Source organism: Myotis daubentonii, chromosome 16, assembly GCF_963259705.1.
Source record: "Myotis daubentonii chromosome 16, mMyoDau2.1, whole genome shotgun sequence".
NCBI classification, from domain to species: Eukaryota; Metazoa; Chordata; class Mammalia; order Chiroptera; family Vespertilionidae; genus Myotis; species Myotis daubentonii.
The window spans coordinates 34,875,461-34,895,314 of NC_081855.1; the positions used below are offsets into that span (position 1 = coordinate 34,875,461).

At 51.4% G+C, this 19,854-nt stretch overlaps 2 protein-coding genes across 6 annotated transcripts in view; one reads left to right on the top strand and one right to left on the bottom strand.

Moving 5' to 3' along the window:
• Positions 1 to 9,253, top strand: part of MYO19 (myosin XIX) — a 27,666-nt gene extending 18,413 nt beyond the window's left edge. For 2 of the 4 annotated variants that reach the window (XM_059669723.1, XM_059669724.1), the window contains exons 18-25: positions 268 to 375; positions 1,483 to 1,553; positions 3,048 to 3,151; positions 4,427 to 4,593; positions 4,719 to 4,848; positions 6,592 to 6,677; positions 7,099 to 7,401; positions 8,455 to 9,253. In XM_059669723.1, the coding sequence (XP_059525706.1) occupies positions 268 to 375; positions 1,483 to 1,553; positions 3,048 to 3,151; positions 4,427 to 4,593; positions 4,719 to 4,848; positions 6,592 to 6,677; positions 7,099 to 7,401; positions 8,455 to 8,583 (1,098 nt within the window). In that variant the 3' untranslated portion in view covers positions 8,584 to 9,253. Of the gene's footprint in view, positions 1 to 267; positions 376 to 1,482; positions 1,554 to 3,047; positions 3,152 to 3,918; positions 3,969 to 4,426; positions 4,594 to 4,718; positions 4,849 to 6,591; positions 6,678 to 7,098; positions 7,402 to 8,454 lie in introns of those variants that run through there. The other 2 variants (XR_009449206.1, XM_059669725.1) reach the window with 2 other exon arrangements.
• Positions 9,121 to 19,854, bottom strand: part of ZNHIT3 (zinc finger HIT-type containing 3) — a 24,293-nt gene continuing 13,559 nt past the window's right edge. For both annotated transcript variants that reach the window (XM_059669748.1, XM_059669746.1), the window contains exons 3-7: positions 14,620 to 14,804; positions 14,458 to 14,489; positions 12,371 to 12,454; positions 11,143 to 11,226; positions 9,121 to 9,617 (exon numbers count right to left, since the gene is read on the bottom strand). In XM_059669748.1, the coding sequence (XP_059525731.1) occupies positions 9,436 to 9,617; positions 11,143 to 11,226; positions 12,371 to 12,454; positions 14,458 to 14,489; positions 14,620 to 14,801 (564 nt within the window). In that variant the 5' untranslated portion in view covers positions 14,802 to 14,804 and the 3' untranslated portion in view covers positions 9,121 to 9,435. The remainder of the gene's footprint in view (positions 9,618 to 11,142; positions 11,227 to 12,370; positions 12,455 to 14,457; positions 14,490 to 14,619; positions 14,805 to 19,854) is intronic.

Below are 19,854 nucleotides of genomic sequence, written 5' to 3' on the forward strand. Positions count from 1 at the left end.
GGCTTGGGGGACCCTGACACCCGATGCAGAGAGACCAACCAGTTGGAGGGTCACAGGTCAAGAAAGGTCCCTGGAGGCAGATGTGAGGAGCAGTGGGATGTCAAGGGATGGGAGTGCTTGGACACAGTCAGAGCCTCCAATAGCCATCCCAGGGCACAGGAAGATCCTGGTGTTGGGGCTGAGGTGTTGGCTGCAGTCTCTAACCAGGGCCCAGCTGATGCCCCCAGGCAGCTCCAGCCTCTGCCTGACCGCGCTCTCCCTCCGCAGGCCTCCCTGGAACAGCTTCTGCAGGTTCTGCACAGCACCACGCCGCACTACATTCGCTGCATCAAGCCCAACAGCAAGGGCCAGGCACAGACCTTCCTCCGGGAGGAGGTAATTCACACCGAGCCAAAGCTGCTTCGCCGAGAGCCCTATCTGGCCAAGGCCCTGGAGGGGTGAAGGGCAGGACATCTACTCCAAGTGCAGTGACTAGAGGGGATCTCTCAGGCTGGGCCTGACATGAGAGGGGCTTGTCTCCCCATAGCTGGCAGGACAGTCGTGTATGGTTGTGTGGTCTGCACTGCAGGGACCTAGCTAAGGAAGGAAGTAGGGCTCTGGCGCCTCATGCTCTCTTCTCACCTAGCACTGCCCAGATGAGACTGGAGCTGCCCAGAATGGCTCTCTTGCAATTAGCTGGAAGTCTGTCTCGCCTTACATAGTAGATTTTTTTTTTAATATATTTTATTGATTTTTTACAGAGAGGAAGGGAGAGAGATAGAGAGCCAGAAACATCGATGAGAGAGAAACATCGATCAGCCGCCTCCTGCACATCTCCCACTGGGGATATGCCCGCAACCCAGGCACACGCCCCTGACCGGAATCGAACCTGGGACCTTTCAGTCCACAGGCCGACGCTCTATCCACTGAGCCAAACCAGTCTCGGCTACATTGTAGATTTTTAATCTGCACAAAAAGGGCCAGCAATTGTTCTTTGCTCAGGATACTGGGCTCCATGGGATGTGGATGAGGTGTGAATACTGGGCAATGCTGGAGTGTCCCACAGTCAACTGGTAGATGTGACCCTTGGGGGTTATAGCCAGAACCACTCTTCTGTGGTCAAGACCATGGTTCAGATCCCAGAAGGCTCTTCACAGTATAACCAACCTCCCATGCCCTGCAGCTGACTCACTTGATTGCCTAGCCAAAAATAAAATAAATAAAAACAAATGGGGCTGGGCTGCATGTGAGGCAGAGCATCTGCACTGTGGGGATGGTGAGAGCCGTACCAGCAGCCATGAACCACATAGGGGACCTGGGGCCGCCAGGACCCTTTTAGCAGGGAGGTATTTCTTAATTTCTCCCTGCACCAGCCCCAGAGTGTATACCTCCCTCAATGGAGCCTCAGGAGACCCTGCAGTCCACGCTGGCAGGACCATGGGAATGCCGTCTGCCCTGCTGGCCCCATGCTGCCCGTACCACGTTGTCTCTCCACCCTTGCAGGTCCTGAGCCAGCTGGAGGCCTGTGGTCTTGTGGAGACCATCCACATCAGTGCCGCCGGCTTCCCCATCCGGTGAGTGGGCCCATCACTGCAGGGGCAGGGCCAATGTCAGGGTAGAGCTGGGACTCAGGCCCAACAAGAGCCTGCCCAGCCAAGAGACAGATATGGAGATGAAGGGAAAGGGCAGGTCTATAGGTGTCAGCCTGAACTCAAGGAACTGTGCTTGTCATTTATCCGTTTACTTTCTGTGCACAATTTTGTGCTAGGCACTGTTTCTAGTATATATCAGTGAATAAGGAAGGTTGAGTCTGCCCTCTTGGGTCATACATCCCTGTGGAAAAAAGAACAAAACTATAAAGTTAATCAATGCTAGGGAAGCAACAAAAAATGCTATTAGGTAGACTAATGGGAAGGGGTATCCTTGGGCTGGTCCAGGATGGGTCATAGGCAGCTCGGGCCTCTGCGAAGATTTGGGGAGGAGAGCATTCCAGACTAGGGAACAGGTTAGGAACTGAGAGGTGCTTAAGTGACTGGAGCTCAGAGAACTGGGAGGAGAGGAGGGAGGGATGGGGGCCAGACCTGAAGGACTTCACAGCCTGCCCTGGGTGCTGTGGAAGCTGCCGGGCATTCTGAGGAGGGAGTGCTGTGCTCTCACTCATATCCCATGGCTGCCATGTGGAGGTTGGACGTAGTGTCAGGAAAAGAGGAGTGAAAGGCTGTTGCAGGTGTATAAGTGAGATGGTGTCCCCGATGAGGGTGGCAGCAGTGAACACTGGAGAGAAGTGGGTAAAATTGGTGTGGCTTGTGATAGAAAGAGGACTGTGGATTGATTGAACATGAGTTATTAGGCAGGATGGTCAGCTTCTAGGCTTCCCTCTGAGGCAAATGGGTGGATGGGGGTAATTCCTGGAGGCGAGATGGTTTGAGGAAGGCACAGGTTGCAGGGTGGGAGGGTCAGGTTTGAAATGGCTGTGAGACAGGCCCGGGCTCAGCAGAGCTCTAAGAACTGGAGGGTCTTAACACCACAAACAAGGAGGAAACCCCATCGGGGATAGAAGAGATCGGGGTCATGTCCTGAGGAGAGCTCACATTTTGAGAGGGGGGATGACGAGAAACCAGCAACAATTTTAGTGGCATGCTGATGGCTGTGACAGGAGCCACATGGTGCAGTGTTGTAGGCAGAAGCCAAACTAGAGGAGGAAGTGCAGATATCAGATGTCACCAGCTGTTTAGAGAAGTGTTGCTGTGAAGGGGAGTAGAGTGGGTCAGAGGACGGGTGGAGATGCAGCCAAGCACGGGTGTGAGGTAGGAGTGGTCTAGTCCAGAGGGGGCCCTCCATGCCCCTTGGAAGGAGGCAGACAGCAAGTCCTCTAGGAAAGGGCCCAGGAAGAGCAGACCCTTAAAATAATCTCTCCAGAGCTACAGCCTCGTCCATGCAGTGCAGCCAGGGCAGCACCTCGCTGGGTTGTTGAGCAGATTAAATGCAATTACTCCCGTCATACCCTGAGCGCTGTGCCCACGGATGAAGTTGCTTCATTCCCTTCTTCCACCCACTTTGGCTTCCAGGGTCTCTCACCAGAACTTTGTGGAACGGTACGCGTTACTGAGGCAGCTCCATCCTCGCACAGCCCGGGGCCCCCAGAGCCCGTCTCTTAATGAAGGGCGCTCAGGTGAGTGGGGCCCCTTTGTTAGTCATTTGTTCATCAGTCTACTGTTACTGGCATATAGGGGCAGACAGTGGTGGGAGGTGAGGCTGGGGTGACAGCTGGGGCCGAGTCACAGAAACTGGACTTTATTCTCTGGGTGGACGGGGCACTCCTCATGTTCCCTGGAGACTATTGTGGGGCCACGTGGTGGGCTGTTAAGTTGGCGAGAGTAGAGAGAAGCTAGAGATGTGGACACAGGAAATATTGGGAAGAAACTGGTCAGACTGGGCAAGCATTTGATGAGATGTAGAGGGAAAGGAAAGGAAGAAATTAGTTAAAATAATTATTAAAATAATGAGCTCTGCCTGGCCAGTGGGGAAAGGCGGTCTGGGGGAGCTGTTGAGCCTGCTGGGGTCCTCCCCCCAAACTCTGATCTCAAGGGAAAGTTCTGGCCTGTGACCCTGATTTGAGGATTGTGGGCATGTGGCTGTCCTGAGGCTGTGGCCCCAGCACAGGAGGAAAAGAGGTGCCAGGCTCCGCCCAGTAGGATCCCAGCCCAGCGGTAACCACTCCCCCCACTTACACAGCCTTACCTTGGGGCAGGAAACCCAGTTGGGACAATTCTGCTTTGTTTTTCTGTCTTGGGCACAGTTTGTCACCTTCCTTTCACCTTTCTCCCCACCGCTCTTCCTCCTCTCTCCATGGTCTGCTCTGCTCTGTCTCTTGCCCACGTCTCCTGGGCTCTGGTTGATTTTGCTGCTGCTTCTCGTCTGCGGTATCTTCTATGGCAGCCTCTGTCTCCAGAGAGGCGCTGGGCAGCTAAAGGTGTTCAGAGCCGCAGGTAAACCTCCCTCCACAGCAGTCAGCCCTGTGATGCAGGTCGGCAGGGGGACCCCATGGCCTCCGCAGGCCCAGAGTCTGTCTTCTCTTTGCCCTTCCATGGCAGGAAGTGAGCTGTTAGGGTGGAGGGGGTGGCCCTAATGCCGTTTGGCCCTCAGCATGTTCAGGGCACCAAGTGTCCTTTGTCACTTGCCCAAAGGGACCCACAGGAGTGGAGGCTGCAGGCCAGTCCAGGGCACAGCTACAGTGGGATTCCAAGACTCTTCATAACAGCCAGGGGCCTGAGGGATAAGAGGGGCTGCTCCTGGTCTCTCCCCCCCAAAAAATAGGTAAAAATGGCTAGAGACAAGAACAAAAAAGAGGCCTGTAAAATGCTAGGGAGACCAGAACCAGCTTCTTACGGCCACAGAAGTGTGTATTAGACGAAGCACTGATGGGACTTCTGTCTCCCACCCTTAGAATGGTCTCCACCGGCCGCGGAGGCCACGCTGCAGCCTCTGCTCCAGGGCATCCTCCGCACTCTGCCCGCTCTGCCTGGCGCAGCAGCCACATCTGGCGACCCGGTGGAGGCCACACCAGCCACAGTGCACTGTGGCAGGACCAAGGTGTTCATGACGGACTCCACGGTAAGCTGGCTTCAGAGGAGCAGAGGTCACAGAAACAGCTGTGTACTCTCAGCAGGACGGGCTGGGCTCTCCTCAGGATAGGGGGAGGGTGGGCTGCGGACCTCAGTGGATGCCCCTTCTCCCAGCTGGAGCTCCTGGAACGCAGGCGTGCCCAGGTGCTGGAGCAGTGTGCCCGCTGCATCCAGGCTGGCTGGAGGCGACACCGGCATCGCAGGCAGGAGAGGCAGAGGCAGGCTGCTGTGCTCATCCAGGCAGGTAGGACTGGGGCCCTGGGCACGTAGCCTCGTTCCAGGCCCACAGATGGCCTTGAGTGCAGCTGCCATCAGTGACTGCAGACCCTATGTTCCTTTGAATGCTGTTCCTTGAATCCCCACACACCAAAGCTGACAGTGTCCCAGCCTCAAGGCATTGGTGGCACATCCTGTGGTGCACTGGGGTTCACGCTCCCGTCCTCACCCAGAGCGTCTTTCCAGTTCAGTGAGTGGAAAGCAGGTCACACCACAAATACGGGTGCTATGTAGGTAGCGGAGGCTAAAAATCCCTTTAATTCCCTTTCCCAGACCTAGACAGCTGTTTACTCCATCTTTCCCTTTACAACTCTGCTGGTCTCCAGGGCTTTTAATGAATTTAAGAAGGTAAAAACCTGTCCTAACTGGTTTGGCTTAGTGGATAGAGTGTCGTCCTGCGGACTTAAGGGTCCCAGGTTCGATTTCAGTCAAGGGCATATACCTTGGCTGCGGGCACATCCCCAGTGGGGAGTATACAGGAGGCAGCTGAATTGATGTTTCTCTCATCAATGTTTCTAACTCTCTATCCCTCTCCCTTCCTCTCTGTAAAAAATCAATAAAATATATTTTTTTAAAAAGAAGGTAAAAACCTGACAAGATTTGATTCATCAAAGGAAGAAATGTATGAACCATGTTAACAGCAGTCTCATTTTTAAAAATAAAAATACTAGAAACCACCCAAACATTGGACAGTGGTGGAAACATGGCTATATTAGGGACCATCCTTATGAAATAGCTAACAAATCTTTTTGAAGATTTTAAACTTAATGGAAAACCACTTCCAATATGATGTTCAAACCTGGGTGCCAAACTATACATCAGGGTGATGCCACCTTCGTAAGGTGCATTTCTGTGCATATTAGCATGAAAACTATGCATAAGAAAGCACTGTAGAACTATGTGGTTTGGTAAGGTAACAGCTGACTTTTATGTGTCTTTAAACATTTTCATTTTCTAGAATCCAAATGTATTCATATTTTATGGAATAGTCCTTTTCCTGAATATGATTATACCAAAAAGAAAAAAATGCTGAAATTTCAATAAGAAAGTGTCATGGTCAGTCCACCATTTAGTAGTTATTACCTTTACCAGCATGTGGGTGTCTGGTGATATCACTCATGGATTCACAAGGCAAGCAAATTTGGGTTCCCAATAAACAGAACTAATTCTAAAAGATGCAGGCAAGCCGAAACCAGTTTGGCTCAATGGATAGAGTGTCGGCCTGTGGACTATAGAGTGTCGGCCTGTGGACTGAAAGGTCCCAGGTTCGATTCCGGTCAAGGGCATGTACCTTGGTTGTGGGCACATTCCCAGTGGGAGATGTGCAGGAGGCAGCTGATCGATGTTTCTCTCTCATTGATGTTTCTAACTCTCTATCTCTCTCCCTTCCTCTCTGAAAAGAAAAAGATGCAGGCAATTCAGACCCCTGATTCCCTGGACATTATGCCAGACTGAGCCAAGGGTGGGAGCTGACCCCGCTCCTAACTGTCCCTTCAAGGTACAGGCACCTCCAAGTCTGTGGGCGTGTGAGGGCCAATTCTGATTCATGTATTGACTTTAGTACCTTACCTGAGGGAAGTGTGCAGGTAGCCAGGGACTGAAAAAATACCTATTTAAAACTTTTAGGGCAGCTCTGGTGTTGCTGCACAGCCAGGTTACCAAGAGCTGTAATGAACACTGTACTCTTTCCTGTTTCTGGGCAACCCTCTAGCCATTCGCTCCTGGTTAACTCGGAAACAAGTCCAGAGGCTGCACGCAGCTGCCACAGTCATCAAGCGCGCATGGCAGAAGTGGAGAGTGAGTATCGGACTCAAGAAGTCAGGGTTGCCTGTGGATATTTTGGTACCAGACAGACCCGGGCTGGAACGCTGGCCCTGCCACTGCAAAGTGGGTGGTCTTGTGTTCTTCATGCACAAAATGGCCACGCCCCACCTACACTGCAGGGTGGCTGTGACAGTAAAGCGTGGCATAAGCAACTGGGAACGTGCTAACACCATGGAATTATCGGCTCAAGTAGCCTGTGTAAGGCCTAGGCCCACCTGCCTTGGGCATGAAGTTCTGCCACACAGAGCCAGTCTGGTTGAAGGCACCCAGCTGTTCACAGCCAGGGGCCCTTCAGTTCGCCTTGTTAAGCTGACTTATTAAAGAGGGTTTTGGTTTCCATTTCCCATTGAGAGCTAATAAGTCAAAAGCTACAAAGTGGTGTTCTCTTTTTAAGATCAGAATGGCCTTCCTTGCTTCTAAAGAACTGGATGGTGTGGAAGAAAAACACTTATTTCAAGCTCCCGGTTCCCCAAGCTCCTTCCCGCTGCCCCAGGCACAGAGCTGGCTCCTGGGGGCAATAATCCGCCTCTGGCCCCTGGGACTGGTCCTGGCCAACGCAGCCGTGGGTGTGCACGGCTTCCAGAGGAAACTGGTGGTCTGGGCCTGCCTCCAGCTCCCCAACAGCAGCCCCCGTAGCTACACTGTCCAGACAGCACAAGAGCAAGATGGTGTCACGTCCATCCGAGCACTGCCTCAGGTAAGCTGTGATGGGATGGATGGCAGTCTTGCCCACAGCAGCTCTGGGTCCCTCCCATCTCACTGTAGAAGGCAGGAGGCCAGGACCAGGAATCCACAGCGGGAGCAGGTCTGAGGCTGGGACAAGAGCCGTCCTAACCCTGCTGGGGAAACCAGAGCCTAAGCTTCCCAACTGGTTGCAGTTACAACTCCGACTTTTCCAGAGCCTTTTCATCACCTCTTAAAAACTGCCTCTAAGTGTTCTGGAGCAGCCGTCGCCAACCGGTGGTCCGTGAGGTCCGAAAGGTTGGCGACCACTGGTTTAAGGAAACCTTTGGAGCAGCAGTCACTAACCCGTAGTCCTTGGACCACTGGTCCATGAGGTCTGAAAGGCTGGCGACCACTATTCTAGAGTCACCTTTTAGTTAGTCCCACTTTCAAAAAACTTGGGTTGTGCTGACAGCTTGCTTACTCCAGTGGCACTGGATTTGGCACCAGGTTTTCCCCAAATTATGTTACTTGGTTTTTCTCCTTTTCCAGCTAAGGAAATGACAACCAGGTGAGTCACTGGTCCGAGTGCCCTGTGTTTTTATATTACGGGCAGCCAGGGGGAAAGTCAGCCAGCATATAAAACAGGCAAACACTCAAGGATTACATGATATCAACAAGGCAGAAGGAAGGAAACTGAATTTCTTGCCAGAGGAATTACTGTAAGCCAGAACCTGGGTAAAATCTCCCATGACCACACAGTGTAAACCGAAATCTGTTCGACCTTCTGGCGTTAAGCAGTCTTAGGGCTGAGACAGGTGACACTTCTAGGAGGGGAGCGCTCTACTGTTCCTCATCTGCCTCACACTGCAGGGATGGGAACTTTTCTACTCTAATACCGCTCTGGACTTTGCCACTTAACCAACTGAAAAACATGTTGGTTAGTTCAGTCCTGCTACTGCTGTGACTCTCATGCCAGCACTTACTTGTCCACACTCCCCTGCATCCCTAGCATTTGCTCTGTGAGGTACCTTTAGGCCCTGGCTCTCCTGGGAGCCGGGGTTAAGCCACATCTCTCTCTCCCCAGGGCTCGATCAAGTTTCACTGCAGAAAGTCTCCGCTGCGCTATGCTGACATCTGCCCTGAACCTTCGTCCGACAGTGTTACTGGCTTTAATCAGATTCTGCTGGAAAGACACAGGCTGGGCCACGTGTGATCTCTTCTCACCTTCTATCCTCACCTGGCTGGGCAACCTGTGGTGCCTTTGTTTCTACAATGCCTTTCCTGCCAGCTGCCTTGCCAAAGACATTTAATCAACACATAGCTGCCAAACTACTCCCAGTGACTCCCAGGCCTGTGAGAGTGATGGCTCCTGCCCGCCTGCAGGCCAGGGCTGTGCGGCCAATCACCAGTGGGGCCTGGGGCTCCAGCCTCCATCTCAACACTGACAGGTGTCAGGGTTAGTAGTTCCCAGACCAAGATTAAGAAACAGCAGGGCCACATTTTAACTACATTCGAGGAGCCAACTGCAATCAAACAAGATTGAGAGTTGTCTGTCGCTACAGTGGGGTACCCCCCACTCTGATTCCCCACAAACAGAACAAGCAGCTTGAGATCAGCTCTAAAATTTTGGTTGGGGAAATTCTGTGTTTAGTTCCTTTAAAAGGAACAAAACTTTACTATTTAATATGTTGTTGATTTATTTAATTTGAAGCAATTAAATTATGAATCAAGGATGATGAACAATGCAACGTACCACAGAACCACACCTTAATTTTATTTAGTAACACTGAGCAAGTTTTCACTCAAACAAGTGTGAAACTTGATAAATTATCTCATGATATCTACCTTAACTGTACCAAAAATAAATAACCTAAAAACAACCATTTGAATGTGTGCCACTTGAGTGCCCCCATCTGTCTGACACCTAAGCCCACAGCAATGGAGGTGAAGACTCGCATGACCTACCCTACATCAGCAGGTCTTCGTCCTGGAAACACTGCCCTTGCTTGGGGCCCCACATTAGCTGGTCTCCTAGGAGAAGGAGCAAGCAGCACCATAATCCATTTTAAGGATCCTTATTCTGGGATGGTTCCACGATGCTTAAACAGCAGTCGGCAAACTCCACAAACAAGGGCTCCTGCATGCAGGCTCTCATGAGCTTGGCCTTGTCGTCCCCCTGATCGAGGCTGACCATCAACTGTCTAAGGTGTGGATTGAGCAGTAAGCTTCTTAATGCTGCAGACTCCCCTTAAAAATTAAGGAAAGAAAGCCAATCTGAGTTGAAGCTGGAACAGGTGGAGATGGCTGAAAGCTAAGTGCTTTAAATGTAATATTGTATCCCCTTAACCTTTAAACCCACAAATTAACCCCAGTGCTTTACATAAACAAGGTGAAATCAGCATATAAAATCATTTCCAAGTTAAATACTTCATGACTACATATAGAGAACAGCCTTAGCTTATTGGCAAGGAGTTATACCCTGAATCAAGCATGTCAAACTCCAGAGGGAGTGCTTGTGAATGATGCTTAAGTGCTTGATCCAGCCTGAAGCACGGTCGGTAGTGAAATGACTCTAACACCTGCATGGTGCTTTACAGATGACAGAACTGTTCACAACTATCCCCAGCTAGCTCCAACCTCATTCTATCTAACCACTGCGATGGGACCGGGTGCAAAGCACCACCTGTCAGGCAGACTGTGAAATGGGAATGAAAATAATGCCCACCTGTAGGAAGTACCCTGGCCCATGAATTAGAGGTAACAGAACTGCTCTAGGGACTGAATGAGCAATCCCACAAAATACTGGGTATTATTAACACCCACATCCTCTAAAAATCAAGTCCAAAAAAGGGGACATATAATACTTTCAACAATAAAGATAGCCTTAGCCGGTTTGGCTCAATGGGTAGAGTGTCAGCCCGAGGACTGAACAGTTCAGGTTCTATTTTGGTTAAGGGCACCCACCTTAGTTGCAGGCACAATCCCCCACCCTGATCAGGGCGAGTGCAGGTGGCAACCAATCTATGTCTCTCTCACACTGATATTTCTCTGTCTTTCGCCCTCCCTTCCACACTCTAAAAATCAATGGAAAAATATCCTCAGACCCAGTAAGGTATTTTTAAAAAAATAAAAACAAATTTAAAAAATCAAGTCCTGGGATTATCCAGTATGCATTAATGGCTAGACTGCAAATGGAGCACTAGGAACATGGAAATAAATGTAGGTTTCTCCCCTACAGACTAATGTGAAACAAATTACCATAAAATCTGGTGAGTAGTATATTACAAGGCACCATGGGAATATGAAAAAGTGTCTAATTCTGACAGTCAAAGGTCAAGAACACTTTAACTGAGGGCAGGACACTTGAACAAAGCCTTGAAGGAGGAAAAGAACTCTGCTAACTCACAAAGCCACTGTGACCCCAAGCCAAGAAAACGGCCTTACAGACAAGCTGGGAGGTGTGGAAACCCTGTGTTGTTAATAGAACCGAGTGGCTGGATGAAGGGCTCTGCATGCCACGCTAAAGTATTTAATAACCTTAAAAATCACATTCTGGCTCTGGCCAGGTGGCTCAGTTAGAGCTTTGTTCACATACACCAAGGCTGCGGGTACAAGAAGCAACCAATGAATGCATAAATAAGTGGAAAAACAAATTGATGTTTCTTTTTCTCTCTCTCCCTTCCTCTTTCTCTAAAATCATAAATAAAACCACATTCTATACAACAGATTAAATTTATCTCAATGGTTGACAAAAAGCACAGTACAGACTTACCTAAATTCTTTAAATTCTGCAAAGAAACTCTGTCCTGTTCCTCGTCACTATTGAGAAAATCAGCTACAGAGTCGTCGTCATCATCTAAGGAATATATAACACAATCAACTACTTATGGCTCTAAGGAAAGGCCAGGTACCAGATTTTAACTACTCAAATAGATTTTTAAAATGTATAGGCACACACATGACAGTAACCCATTTGTATAAACTCCTCTTTTAGGAAAGGGAAGGAAAATGAAAGAAACATTGGTGACTTAAATGCATCCTAGTGTTCACACGCTTAGTCTATGTGTCTCCCTGTGGTCGTTATGCTGGAGGCTGATTTTCCAATTCTTATCCTCCTTCTCTCCTCACCATGGCTCCAGCTCTCAGATGGACCAATAAACTAGGTGTGCTCCATAAAAACCTGCTAACGTCAATCTCCTCATGGGCAGAAATCGCTGGCATTGCCTGAACCCAATAAGGAAGTTTGTCCAAGGGCAGAACCGGGCCACCTCCTTGCTGTGAATGTTCAAGATGCCTTTGGTGGCATCAGAGGGGGCTGCTTTCAGAGGCAGGCATGATGCATGACCCCAGGTAGCCAGCTGGCTGGCAGGATGGGATGGCAGCTCTCTACCACTGTAACCTGTGAGAAGCCTCCAGCAGCAGCAGCAAGGTGTCATGAGCCAAGGGCAGCCTCTCACCTAGGCCCAGCTCAGGTGAACTGACAGGTCCAGCCAGACCCATGAAGGGAGACTGAAGTCCTGACTACAGAAGGCTCCCTCACCCCCAAACCACACCCACGGTCTTCCCCCTCTTGCCCCTTGCCCCTATTATTCCTGTCCTGAACAATGCCTTTAGGCTGCTCTATATCACCAGCAAGGACAGTGCCCCCACTCCTGATGCTCTGGACCAGGGGTCCTCAAACTTTTTAAACAGGGGGCCAGTTCACTGTCCCTCAGACCGTTGGAGGGCCGGACTATAGTTTAAAAAAAACAACTATGAACAAATTCCTATGCACACAGCGGCGGCAAAAACACCCGGCGGGCCGGATAAATGTTTTCAGCGGGCCGGATGTTTTCGGCGGGCCGTAGTTTGAGGACCCCTGCTCTGGACTAAGGAAGCTGCTTCTCCCTAATGAAGACATGGTCCTTGGCTCCCTGCCCCAGCCCGTCTCCTCTTTCCTTTCAACTTATTCTATTCGAAACTCCTTTCTAGGTTTGTTTATTTGAAGCCAACTAACCCACCTTTGTTTTCCTCGGGCTTTATAGTTCTTGCAGTAAAAGCTGCTATTTTTTCCTCAACAAGACGAGTTTCGGTATTGCACTGCTCTGAAAGACACACAAACATCAGGAGAACATCACCTCCACTTTAGTGACAAGGCTGTACCTCCCCACCACGCCAGCATCGAGGTGGGAAGCGTATGGATGGAGGAAGGGATGTGGGTCGGGGTAGAGATGGATGCAGAGGAAGTGAGAGATCAGATCAAGGGAAAGTGGCAAAAACAAGCAACCCTGAACCTGGCAAAACAACTTATGGACCCCTAGGACCTGCCCGGATCCCTCCTTGCCTTGCCTAGTATCACAGGGCTTTCATTATGTTTAAGTGGCACACTGACTTCAATTAGCATCAAACTATTTTCTCAGGAATTTCAGCTATCAAATTTGCATGTGCTCGTGCCATTGGGCATACACAGGTCCAGCCGGAGTAGTTCAGTCTTAGGGATGACAGCTAGAGAGATGGATAAGATGCAAAGGGCCAGAAGATAAGACCAAGAGGAGTCTTGCAGGAGGAGGCATTGCCAGGTCAAAGACCATTTCTGGCAGAAGAAAGATGTGTGGCTAGCACCAACCCCTAAAATAGCGTCAGGTGCAAGGAGATGGTGATGAGCAAATGCCAGCAGACGGGTGGTGGCTGGAACACGAGTGGAGGAAGCAGGAGCAAAAGTATGCCACACGCGGCCGACCGTTACAGGTATTTCTCAGCAAGAGTGCTACTGCGTTCAGGGTGGAAAGGTCTTTAATGCTGTCAGTCTCACACACCACAAGGTGTTTATTAGAATCAATACCAATTACCAGAAGTACCACCACACCAACTCCTCCTCAGCTACTGTAACAACAAAAACTGTGAAGTGGTATCTCCCTGGGAGAACCACACCCAGGCTAAGAACCACTGACCTGTGCTGGAGAGAGAACTGGCCTTTTCAACAAGGGAGTGAATTGCTCCAATTTGCATTTCAGAAAACTCACCCCAGCGGCAGCAGGGCCACACAGATAAGAGCTCCTGATGGGGTTCTTAGAGGGGCCTCACGGGGATGCAAGGTGAAGGGGAAGTGCTCCCAACCCAGCTCTCCAGCCCTATTTCCAGCAAAACAGTTATCTTCTTTCCTGTCTATCTTTAGTTGAAGGTTTACTTTTTTAAATATATTTTTATTGGTTTCAGAGAGGAAGAGAGAGAAACACCAGTGATGAGAGAGAATCATTGATCATTGGCCTCCTGCAGGCCCCCCTACTGGGGAACCAGCAACCCCCGCATGTGCCTTGACCAGGAACTGAACCACGGAATCCAACCGTGACCTCCTGGTTCATAGGTCCACACTCAACCACGCCGGCCAGGCGAAGGTTTCTTTTGAAATACTCCAGAGATATTAGAAAAAAGGCAGGGGGTGGGGTTGGAGAGAAAGGCAGGAAACATACTGTTGTAAAGCAGAGACTAGAGGGGATGAAACAAACAACTAATGAGAAAAAGGGGGGGGGGGGGCATCTATAATACTACGAACGATAAAGATACATTTTAAAGAACCTAAACGAGTAACTTTAACATGAATCAGCCAATCATGAAGTCGTGGGAAAGGGCCCCCGAGGGCTGAGAAGAGGCGCTGGAGGGACAGTTAAAATGTACACCTGACAACATTAACAGCCAAGGACATATCGCCTTATTGTAAAAAGACCTACCTCACTGTTTCTAACAAGACATCATTGAGAAGAACGTTCTCGTTAACATTAGCCTGCGCAACTTGGGCCGAATGATGAGGAAAAGAAAGATGAAATAGCTGGGTTGCCTTTTCCGGCGAAAAACGACCCACTCTTTAAAAGACACAAAAAAAGGACAGCACGTGGAAGAAAAGACAGAGCAGAAGAAAGGTTCTGGCTGTTGAAAATCCGGGGAAGCATTCACAGGAGAGATGTCCCCGAGAGATCCGACAGGGTCGGGCGCGACGAGGCCCGGAGGGAGCGGGCCTGAGGGGTGCACAGCCCCGAGACCCGGGCGGGACGTGGGAGCCGCCCCACACGAGGAGGGAGGCCCGGGCTGAGGCGGGGGCGCGGGGCCTTACCTCTGTGCTTCCGGAAGCAGGTCACCGAGCAGCTGTAACAGAACCGACAGGGCATTTCAGCTCAAGCCTGAGCACCCTCCCGCGTCCCAGCCCGGCCCCCCCCCGCCCCCCCCCCCCGGCCCGACACTCGCGTCCGCCTCCCCCAGGACGTCCGGCGCTTACTAGGGCACGCGGCAGGCGGGGCAGCGGTATTTAGGCTTCTCCAAGCAGATCACACAGACGACGGTGCCACCACTGAGCGACGCCATGGTCTCCCGGTCCCGCCGCGCGCGGCTCTGGCCGCGGGTGCCACGTGCACGCTGTTTCTTCCGTCTCCTTAACCGGGGCCAATCAGCGCGCAGCATCTCCTGGCAGACAAAAGCAACAGATTGATCCTGCTTACTGTTCCAGGCCCAATCAGTAGAAAGTCGATACACTCGATGTGCATCCAGTAACTGCATCAGGTTTTCCCTGACTGGGTCACATCCTGGAAGAACTTGTCAGTAGCCCTGTCCGTCCATACGCGGCAGGGGGACTTGGAACAAGTCATCGGCACTCTCCAGTTCAGTTGCCCCACATTTCCTTTTCTGGTGTGGACTTTCTGACTCTTGCACAGGCTTTGGGTTCTCCCCGCACATGTCATTTGCTTATCTCTAGTAAACGAGAAGTCCAGCCATTGGTCAAACCTCTGTCAGATCACGAGACACACACATGCCCTTCCCAGCCTAGGCCAGTGGTCGGCAAACTCATTAGTCAACAGAGCCAAATATCAACAGTACAATGATTGAAATTTCTTTTGAGAGCCAAATGTTTTAAACTTAAACTATACAGGTAGGTCATTGTTATTAACTTAATTAGGGTACTCCTAAGGCTTAGGAAGAGCCACACTCAAGGGGCCAAAGAGCTGCAGTTTGCCGACCACTGGCCTAGGCCATTTTTCTCACGGGAAAGAAAGATGAGGCTTGGTCACTGACAAACGTTTATTGAATCTAACTGTGAGTCCTGCTATGAGCAGATGCTGGCCTGGGACACCCAGGGATTATCAAAGGTTGTCTCTGGCCTCTGGGAGCTTAGGGCTTAGAGCAGCCGTGGGCAAACTATGGCCCGCGGGTCAGATCCGGCCAGTTTGAAATGAATAAAACTAAAAAAAAAAAAAAAAAAGACCGTACCATTTTATGTAATGATGTTTACTTTGAATTTATATTAGTTCACACAAACACACCATCCATGCTTTTGTTCCGGCCTTCCGGTCCAGTTTAAGAACCCATTGTGGCCCTCGAGTCAAAAAGTTTGCCCACCCCTGGCTTAGAGTGAAGGAAGGAGGGGGAGGTGGGAAGGAAGATACTCAGTTTTAGAGTCATGCTGACACTAGCCTGCACTTGCATGATCCTGAGAGTGAGTGCCTCCTTAAATTTTGCACCCTTGGTTTCTCACTCACCTCACCCTAGTTCCAGCCCAGGGTGGGGCAGATTAACCAGGCAAGAGAAGAGTGACTTCTGGCCCAAAGGTAGGAATCCTGTCCTACTGAGTCCAAATAGGTGAGCTCTGATGAGCCTTGAATGCCACCTCAGGCTTTAGGAATAGACAAATTCACACATTATTGGGAGCCCCCCTCCTCCTCAAAGCCCTGAGCATGGCCCCATGTGAGTGGTGCCCTTACCCTAAGTGCTTCCCCCTTTTGTTGGCTCATCAGCCCTCAGGATCCCAATACAAGGGTACCCCATGACTTTCAAAATCTGTGGGAATGCATCTGCTAACAACCAAGGCAGCCATTCTAGTCTTAGCTCAAACCCCTCCCTGGCTGTGTGACTTGGAAACATGGATTATCCTCTCTGAGCTCCCTCATCTATTAGATATCCAGACCTATATTCCTTATCTGTTGTGGGCAAAGAGGAGACCATGTATTAAAAGGTTTATAATCTGAAGTACTACAAAGAGTTATTTCCATGATATCTAAAACATTTCTGGAGCTCCAGTCCAGACCCCATGAGCACAGGTCCCAGGCCCCAAGTCCCGGGTTTCTGCCGTCAGCCTCTGAGCTGTGCTGGCCCTGGGTGTGAGTGACTATCCATCCATCCTTTGGCTGTGCCAGGCTGTCCGGAGGACGCTGTCCAGTCCTCAGTGCTGAACCGTCAGGTTCCCCCCTGGCTGCCTCCCTGCACTACTGTCCCTACCTGCAGCCTCCAACCAGGTGCCCGGGCAAAATCCAAGAGGCATCCACAATGACCCAATAATCTGCAGTGTTCTTTGTATTCCTCAACAATTGTGACGACCGCTGGTTTCAATCAGAAGTATCCCAGCAGGTCTGTGCTTACCTGGGAAGGTGAGTGACTTGTCACACCACCCTTGAATCCCGTGCCCTGTCTGGCACCGGTAGAAATTCGCCCATTATGGACATCACCACTGCCCTCTCCAAACTTTTCTTGTGAATTGTATTTGGAGGCTGAGGCCACAAAAAGTTTCCACAATTTTTAGGGGTTCAACTCCACCCCACCCACGTCCAAACCACACTGAATCCCCTAACTTCGGGTCGAGGAATGGTGATTCCAGCAATAAATAAATAAATAAATAAATAAAATTCCTGGGATTCCTCCCAGGCACATTCTACGCAGTAAAAAACAGCCCTCCCTTCCCTCTGGGAGACCCCCAGCTTCCATGGACAGCCTCACCCCTCCTGCTCCAATGCCCGGGACAGAAGGTGGATCAGCTGTGATGGCGATGAAATTGAGGAACATCAAGAAGCCACGGAAGACAAGCCCAACTCCTCTGGGCAGTGGCTAGTTCCGAGAAGAATGACAGGTCTGACTCCAGGCCCAGCAATGTCCGCACTGACGCGGATGCCCATGGTGGCACCTGGCTCCCCTGGACCTCCACCGTGCCCATCCTAGCAACTGTCTCGCGCCTCCTTAGCGTCAGACTGAGCAGTGCCGACATGGAGAGGCGAGGTGATAACCTGGCGCAATCGTTTTCAGAGCTACGGGCCTTGGCAGGCGCTGTCCAGCGCATTTCAGCCAAGCCAATCCTGGGGCTAACTCCTAAGACCCCGAGTCGCGCGGAGACGCCCAGGCCTGACGCCCATCACCGCCAGAGGGCGCTCCAGGCAGCGATCGGCCCCGGTGCTGCCGCGCTCGCTCCAGGCCTAACGGAGAAGACAAGGCTGTCCCACCTCGCAGGCCCGCAGGAGTGAAGTCCGGACCTGGGCCGCCGCACCTCGCACCTCGCACCTCGCACCTCGCACCTCGCACCTCGCACCTCGCACCTCGCACCTCGCACCTCGCACCTCGCACCTCGCACCTCGCCAAGTGGCAGGGAAAGAGCCGAAAGCGCGGCGAGGAAGCAGACGACCAATGGGCAAGTGTGTCTGGACGAAAGCAAGGCCCACGCTAGCGAGGACTCCAAATGCAATTGGCTGTCCAGGGGCAGTTCCCCAGTGACTACCGCCCCACGCTCCCTGTCAGCCCCAGAGGGTGGAGGCCACCTACATTAGTCTGAGAAAGTTTAATCTGGAGCTTTTGAGTTACTAACTAGGGCGTGAGCCCCTGCCCTGCACCTCCCCTCAATGCCATGATGGGGCGGGCGGATCAATCTAATCAGCCCACATGGGCTACGCGTTGCCCTTATCAGAGTCCAGGGGTTGATAAGGTCAGACTCTTTGCGCTGCCTTGCTAAATCTCGGCTTCTCTCTGCAGTTCTAACACCTCTATTCCTGCCCCCCAGGTTGGGGATTTCAGGTGACCGACTGCCATGTTCTCATCTGCCCCCCTCCCGTTTTCCCGCCCGTGTTCAGGTGTTCAGGTTGCTGGTGGGAGTCAATAAAAGGAGGCCTGAGGTTCTGGTGGAGTGGTCCCAATAACTGATTCCCAGCTCTCTGCACGTTATTTTATAGTTGTGACATGGTCTCTGTTCCCCATCTCTAGACAATGACAGTCTGTCCTACAGTTAGACTTCAAAGAGAACTTCCAAACAATAAAAGGATAGAGAATAACTGCATTATCCACAGTCCCAGGAGAACTGGAAAGTACAAACAGTGTAGGTCACCGTTGTTTCATGAACACACTCATCCTGCCACCCACAGCTCCACACTTTTTTTCCCTCACACTCTCTCCCACTTGCAAGTCCACATAGATCTCCTTAGGACAAACAGAGATCAAAGGAATCAGGACTTCCCAACCAGATTCTCCTAGAAGCTTCGAAGGGTCCCCCTGTGGAGCGGGGCCCAGAATGGGGGTCCCCAAGCTAGGAAGACCCAGCTCTAAAGGTTCTGGGTCCAGCCTGGTGGTGTGGTTCAGTGGTTAAGTGTAGACCTATGATCCAAGAGGTCACAGTTCAATTCCTGGTCAGGGCACAGGACCGGATCCTGGGCTCCGTCCCCTGTAGGGGGTGTGCACGAGGCAGCCGATCAAGATTCTTTCTCATCATTGATGTTTCTATCTCTCCTTTCCCTTCCTCGCTGAAATCAATACAATATATTTTTTAAAATAAAAATTAAAAAGAGGTTTTGGGTCCAGAGGTCTTGGGGCGTGTACTGGTCACAGATAAGTCCCAACAGGCGGGTTGTGACCGGTCTTGAGCGGCCAGAATCGGGAGGCGGGGTGTTACACATAGACGCAGCCCTGCGCCTCCTCCCGGCCCCACAAGGATCCAACCTGTTAAGGATTCTCGCACCACCTGCGCTCGCCCTCTAGGGGCCAAAAACCGTCTCTATCTCTAACAGCCTTCCCTTCTTTGTCGGGTCAGACACCCCAAGAAGTTCTGGCAGGAGCCGCCCGCCTGCCCCGGAGGCGCTGTCCAGCCCGCGGTGCTGAAGCGCCCAGAGCCCTGCCGCCAGAGAACAGACGGCAGTCCTAGCCTGCAGCTGCTAGTCCTAACCCCGGCATCGTCCAGACTGGCCTATTCATCTGCACGGATGCTTGTCTGCCTCCGCAGGTTTAAACTGGAATTCCCCCAGAGATCCGAGCTTTCCTGAGGAGACCCAGGAATGCCAGTGCTTGTCCAGGGGCCTGGAGGCTCAGGAAGCGGACAGTACTCAATTCCTGTGCGCCACTCTGGAAGCAGTAGGCCTTCACGCACGACAGGCATCTCCACTGCCCTCTTCACACTTGTCGTATGAGTTGTATGGTTCCCCGCACAACTGGGGAGAGCCCCTCACTTTCCAGGAACTCAATTCTCCTTCCCACCTGCATCCAAACCAGGAGGGCCAGCTACCTGAAGGGGGGTGGGGGTGCGGTAAGACCATCCCTGGGCTCCTCTCATACACATTCCTTGCAGTAAAGATGCCTCCTCTCTGGATGACCACCAATTTTCATGGATACCCACGACTGCTCTCCTCACCCAATGTCCGGACAGGCAGGGGAGATCCAGGGTCCCCAGTGAAGGGCTCTGCAACTTGGAGTCTAGAGTCTTGCCCTTGAAGGAGTA